The 7,064-nt window shown below is 41.4% G+C and overlaps 1 protein-coding gene across 4 annotated transcripts in view; it reads right to left on the reverse strand.

Annotated features, from left to right (window-relative positions):
- rabgap1 (RAB GTPase activating protein 1) overlaps positions 1-6,644 on the reverse strand; it is a 205,337-nt gene extending 198,693 nt beyond the window's left edge. For 2 of the 4 annotated variants that reach the window (XM_085965697.1, XM_085965694.1), the window contains exon 1: positions 6,568-6,644. Coding sequence is in view for 1 of the 4 variants with exons in the window: in XM_085965698.1 (XP_085821824.1) it covers positions 6,568-6,594 (27 nt within the window). In the remaining 3 variants the exon portion in view is untranslated. Of the gene's footprint in view, positions 1-6,056; positions 6,458-6,567 lie in introns of those variants that run through there. The other 2 variants (XM_085965698.1, XM_085965695.1) reach the window with 2 other exon arrangements.
- Positions 6,645-7,064: the final 420 nt, after the last annotated feature.

Below are 7,064 nucleotides of genomic sequence, written 5' to 3' on the forward strand. Positions count from 1 at the left end.
GATGGCCAGCATACCATTTGCCTTCCTAATGGCTTGCTGCACCTGCACATTCACTTTCAGTGACTCATGTACAAGGACACTCAGGTCCCTTTGAGCATCTGCATTCCCCAATCTTTCACCATTTAGGAAATACTCTGCCTTTGTTTTTTTTCCTACCAAAATGGATAACTTCACATTTATCCACATTATATTCCATCTGCCATGTCCTTGCCCACTCACTGAGCTGGTCGAGATCCCCTTGAAACCTCTTCACAACTGACATTGCCACCTAGCTTTGTATCAGCAGCAAATTTGGAAATGTTACATTTAGTCCCCTCATCCAAATCATTGATATAGACTGTGAATAGCTGGGGCCCAAGCACCGATCCTTGCAGTACCCCACTCGTCACAGCCTGCCATCCTGAGAAAGACCCGTTTATCCCTACTCTTTGTTTTCTGTCTGTTAACCAATTCTCAATCCATGCTAGTATATTACCCCCAATTCCATGTGCCTTAATTTTGTTCACCAACCTCTTGTATGGGACCTTATCAAAGGCCTTCTGAAAATCCAAATACACCACATCTACCGGTTCCCCTTTGTCTACTCCACTAGTTACATCCTCAAAGAACTCCAATAGGTTTGTTAAACAGGACTTCCCTTTCATAAATCCATGTTGACGCTGCCCAGTCTTACTCTAAGTGCCCAGTTATTGTATCCTTTATAATAGATTCCAACATTTTCCCAACTACTGATGTGAGGCTAACAGGTCTGTAGTTCCCCGTTTTCTCTCTCCCTCCTTTCTTAAATAGCGGGGTTACATTTGCTATCCTCCAATCTGCATGAACCCTTCCAGAATCTATAGAATTTTGGAAGATGACAACCAATGTGTCCACTATCCCAATGGCCACCTCTTTCAAAATCCTAGGATGTAGGTCATCCAGTCCTTGGGATTTATCATCTTTTAGTCCCATTAATTTTGCTAGTACTGTTTCTTTAAGTTTCTCATTCTCACCACACCCTTGGTTTTCTCGTATTTCTGGGAGGTTTTGTGTGTCTTCCTCCGTGATGACAAACAAAGTATTTATTTAATTTCCCTGCCATTTCCTCATTCCCCATTATAAATTCTCCTGTCTGACTGTAAAGGACCTACATTTACCTTCGCCAGTCTTTTCCTTTTCACATACCTATAAGAAGCTTTAACAATCCGTTTTTATATTTTGCGCTAGTTTGTGCTCATATTCCATTTTCCTTTTCTTTATCAATTTCTTGGTCTCCCTTTGATGATTTCTAAAAAATCCCAATCCTCAGACTGACCGCTTTTTCTGGCAACTTTATAAGCTTCCTCCTTTGACTTAACACTAGCTTTAATTTCTTTTGTTAGCCATGGTTGGATCACTTTTCCTTTTGGGTTTTTATGCCCTAGAGGAATATATGTTTGTTGCAAATTATGCATTATTTCTTTGACCAGATAATCTGTTTTATTGATGCTGGTTGAGTGATAAATATTGGCCAGGACAGCAGGGAGAACTCCCCTGCTCATCAAAATAGTGCCATGGGATCTTTTACGTCCACCTGAGAACACAGACAGGGTCTCGGTTTAACGTCTCATCCAAAAGACGGCGCCTCATACAGTGCAGCACTCCCTCAATACTGCACTGAAATGTCAAGCCTGGATTATGTGCTCAAGTCTCTGGAGTGGGACTTGAACACACAACCTTCTGACTCCAAGGCTAGAGAGCTACCGCTGAGCACAAGTCAAGAAATGCCATGGTTACTGTTCTACTATTTGATAAGGTGCTGATCTATAACTGTATTACACTTTTTTAAATGTATGCACCAAAAGAGAAATAGAACTGGAAATATAAATAACCTACGTTTTATGGAGAAAATATACTCAAATGAATACAATGAAAATTAATTTACTCAATTGAGAAATCTACCAACCACAAACAAAATACACTGCCCTAAACTGTCCTGTTAAACTGCCTTCAATGTTGTTATAATCAGCAGACTTCATTCGTTATTGCAAAGTGCATAAACCAGTTCTGCATGCTCTGTATTTCCACAGGTATCCAGCATTTTACAGGGAAAAACAAAATCAACTAAGCACATTTCTTTATCTGTATGACATGTACCTTTTATGAGGAAGTGGCCCATACATTAATTGTACAAATCACAACATTTCTTTTTAATTTTCAACCAGATTCTAAATGCTACTTCTCAGCTACCCGCCCCCCTGCCCACAACCCACAAACAGCACTTCATCTGAAACAGCATTAGGTAACCTACTGTAAGGTCTTTTCCATAGAAGTCTCCACCCAGTTAATAGCATTATAGCAAAAGTAGTCAGGAGGCTCATCTGCTGATTTTCTACCTTTCACCCTAAGCGGTTAGCCTCCCTCTGGCATTTCCCTCAACAGTGCGGCGGAGAGCAGAGATGTCCGTGTGAGAACTGATGATGCAAACTTTCATGCTTCCAAATTACAAGGTGGCACATTGGAGCATCAAAATGTTGCATTCTCAAAATCACAGAGTTTGGAGTAATTTTCTCTCTTAAATAAATAGCTTCACATTAGCCATATCTAATAAAAAATGCAAATCATATAATCCCTTATCCTGCTAAAAAGTACAACTCCTATTATATCAGCAAGCAGCACAATGATCAGACATCAATGCCAGATTCAGCTCCAGTCAAAAAAAAATTAAGAAACTGTATTAATATAGTTAATTGTAACACCGCTATTCAAGAGAGAGAAAACAGGGTACCTGCACTATAGGCCAGTTAGCCTGACATCAGTAGTAGGGAAAATGCTGGAATCTATTATTAGGGACATGGTAACAGGGCACTTAGAAAATCATAATATGATTGGGCAGAGTCAACACGGATCTATGAAAGGGAAATCGTGTTTGACAAATCTGTGGCAGGTGGAATATAATGTGGAAAAGTGAAAAGTTATCAACTTTAGTAGGAAAAATAGAAAAGCAAAATATTTTTTAAATGGGGAGAGACTGAGAAATGTTGGTATTCAGAGGGACCTGGGTGTCCTTGTACATGAATCACAGAAAGTTAACATGCAGGTTCAACAAGCAATTAGGAAAGCAAAGGGTATTTAGCCTTTATTACAAAGGGATCGGAGTACAAGAGTAAAGAAGTCTTACTACAGTTATATAGGGCCTTAGTGAGACTACACCTGGAGTACAGTGTACAGTTTTGGTCTCCTTACTAAAGGAAGGATATACTTGCCTGAGAGCGAGTGTAACAAAGGTTCACTAGACTGATTCCTGGGATTGTCCTATGAGGAGAGATTGAGTAGACTAGGCCTATGTTCCCTAGAGTTTAGAAGAACAAGAGGCGATCTCAATGAATTGTATAAAATTCTTAAAGGGCTCGACAGGGTAGATGCTGGGAGGATGTTTCCCCTGGCTGGGGAGTCTAGAACTAGGGGTCACAATCTCAGAATAAGGGGTCGGCTATTAAGGACTGAGATGAGGAGAAATTTCTTCACTCGAAGGGTTATGAATCTTTGGAATTCTCTACCCCAGAGAATTGTGGATGCTCAGTCGCTGAAAATATTCAAGACAGAGTTCGATAGATTTTTGGATACTAAGGGAATCAAGGGATATGGGGATAGTGCGGGAAGGTGGAGTTTTGAGGTCGAAGATCAGCCATGTTCTTATTGAATGGCAGAGCAGGCTCGAAGGGCCGAATGGCCTACCCCTGCTCTTATTTCTTATGTTCTAATACTTTTCAATCAATATTCATTGTCAATTCATTTTTAATTAGATAAAATCAACTTCTGGCTTACAACAAAATTAGGGAGAATTAGCTAGTGTCAAATTCCAACAAGAACTGCAACTGGCAAAAGAAAGGAAATATACCGAATATTGTATAATTACATGTCTGACAAAATGTACTCCAAATGCCACACTGCCTTCTGGCTTGTAGATTGCATATGTCCACATACATGACTTCAGAGGCAATGCAGCATTGAGAACTGCAATGTTATGCATAAAGTTCACCTGATGAAACATTTCTCTCCACTTGCATTAAACTTTTTACAAATTCCTGGATTTTATTTAGAGTGGTGAATCAGTAAAAACTGATTTCCTCCCAAATATATGAGGGGGAAAAACACAGAAATTTCCCATTGTTCTCTTCCCAAAAATCAGGCCGAGAGATACACGTGCATTACATCCACAATGTCAGGACACACAATAAAGAGTTTTGATAATGATTACAGCTATATTAACAAAATGGTTACACTGCATATAATGATCACAAAATACCATACACAGCACAGGCTGCAAAATTAAATTGTAGAATCAAGTACTTCAGTCAGACTTTTAAAAATGTGCGCTTCACGTTACAATAGTGATGTGGAACTTCCAACGATAATTTTAGCAGTCAACATTTTGCAGTCCCTATTGAAACTGCCATTGAAGCCCATACAAATGGTGCCTCAATTGTGTAATAATCAGTGGTTGCCATTAGTTTAACCGTGCCTTATTACTTTCTTGCTTATTTTCTTAGTGATGTTCAAAATAAAAACTGATTTTCTCCAAATTTTACCCTGACTTATTGGCCCCCACCCACCCCCACATTCAATTTTCTCTTGCTTTTTGATGCTAAAAAGCTTCACAAAAAAAAAACTGGAAAAAAAGGTATTTAAATTGGCAACAAAAACAGACTTTAATAGGTCCTTAACTAATAACATTCAAAAAGGCTACTCACGTTTAGATAGACGAACAACCCACATCTCTTCTTAGCAATACAACAGTTAGCACTTAAAATTAATTTTCTGTCAATATAGGGGCGATTTCCAACTGCCGGCTGTCTATTTCCCACCTTGTAAAACAGGCAACCGGCAGGGCTAAGTCAGGTGGACACCTGGCATCAGGTGTCAGAGATGCCCTGTACACTTTGAGCCCATTCTAGGCGCAGGTTGAAAATCTCACCCTATACTTTTTGCTTCCTACGTAAAATACATGGCTTTAGACATTTTCCTTGAGTTTGGCAAAAAAAATTCTAAGATCTGGAAAATGATAAACAAGACATCCTGTTTTAACATAATTAGATATTGAGTAAGATCAAATTTATTAGATTTTAAACAGAAATGAAAATAACAATGTACACAAGAGCAATGTGTTTTTAATTTTCTGCAGATTTCAGTCAGGTTTTGTTCATTTTCCAGATATCCAGGAATTTAACATTTGCAACCTTAACAGTTACATTGTCCTAACAATCGTCTTACAGTATATTCTATTATTGCCATCCCAAACTGTTTTGTCCATAAACTTAATCCAACGACTGATGACTTTAACCAAGATGACTACACCCTCGCTAATGGTGGTAACTCATACTGTGCAAGTAAAGCTATGGTATCCTATCACCCAGCATGCTCAGAAAGAAAAAAAAAAATGTGTCCTGGCTAATTTGGACAGCTGGTTAATTTAACTTGCACATTTCATTTCCTATACTGTCAGTTTATCCAAATTACGGATAACTAGCGTGCTTTACGCATACAACGTGGAATCTTAAACAATCCTAAAACTGAGATGCCAAATACTGACCCCTTACGTCATTGTTAGCCAATAGAAAACAGTCATGAAAACAAAAGTGGTGCAGAAAACAAAAAACCCCAAAATACAGACCCTACAAAATCAGGGTGGAACATGGGTGAAGCCAACAGATAGACAGCAAAGAAATCAAGACATTGAATTAGCAAGCGAAGCAAATCAATTCCTCGCTGAAATATATATTTCCTGCCCATGGAGACGGACAGCAAAGCAAGCTGGGAGCTGGAGTCCTGTTACATTTTGCACATTCATAACCAAAGCACTAAATAAACTTGCCCGGGATTTGACTTGGCTCGATTAAGTTAGCGCAGAATAAAATCAACCACATACAACGACTAAAAGATAGCACAGCACTGTACATCTTAATTGCATGCGTGCAATTTTTTTGCATTGTTTACGATTAGTATTGACATATGCAAAAGGTTAAAAAAATTGTAAAAATATTTGCAAAAGGCAAAAAAAAAAATTGCAATTATATCGGCAAAAATGTTAGCTTTACCCGCAGTCATAAGGCGAGAGGAGGGAGCCGGTGGGCTGCAGGAGTTTGCAGCTGCTCCAGAGTTAACGTTGCACAGAAAGAGAGAGAGAGAGGGGGCATGCGCAGTGCCGGGGCCCGGGATGAGGCTCCAACCCCCCCCCCGCGCGCCACCTCCAGAGCGCCGTGCCAACAAACCGCGCGCCACCTCCAGAGCGCCGTGCCAACAAACCCCGAGGAACAGGCCGACACGACGCCCTCAGCTCCTCTCCCACCCACTCCGGGATCACCGAAGCAGTGTCAACAGGAGGAGGAGGAGACTCCGAGGCCGGAGACAGCCGTGGGCCACGGCCTAGCTCGCGGTTCAGCGGGGCCTGAGAGAGAGAGAGACGCGCCAAACAGGCCGGGATCCCCTCACACTCTCTCTCGCACTGGCCAAGCTTCACTTTCGGGCGCCGAGCCGCTTTTCTGATGGGGAGAGAGGAAGAGAAGGGGGGGGGGGAAGAAAGTAAACAAGCCGCGGAGCAACTCTTACCCTCCGCCGCTTCCACAGCGACGTCATTCACACCCTCGGCCGCCGCTGTAAACACTGGCCGCGCTGCCCCGCCATTGCGCATGCGCCCGTAGCGGCCGCAAGTTTAAAGGGACACGACCGCCTGGCTGGCTGCGACTTCCGAGGAGTTTCGATTTAAAGGGACACCGGCCTTGTCCCTTGTTTTCCCACGCACCAACGGTGGAAGGTTTTGTGTTTTGCAAGTAGGAACAGGCAGACTGTAACTTTCTGGAAGATGCAGAAATTTACTGAGCTACATTGCCACAATCCTTCAGTGTTCTTCCAAAATGCATTTTTAACTCTCTAGTTTACCTGTACAGAGAGTTGACATGCATTTTGGAAGAATTCTTAAGGATTATGCATGAAAAGATTAGCCTGAGTCACTAATACCCATAACATTCATTTCCCGTAAGTCCACCTGGAAGGAGGTTCAGACAAGTTTGAGTCCACTGGTACGGTCACTGGCTGTGCCAGCCCCA

Source organism: Somniosus microcephalus, chromosome 23 (assembly GCF_052327205.1).
Source record: "Somniosus microcephalus isolate GS21.2 chromosome 23, FLI_Smic_1.0, whole genome shotgun sequence".
NCBI classification, from domain to species: domain Eukaryota; kingdom Metazoa; phylum Chordata; class Chondrichthyes; order Squaliformes; family Somniosidae; genus Somniosus; species Somniosus microcephalus.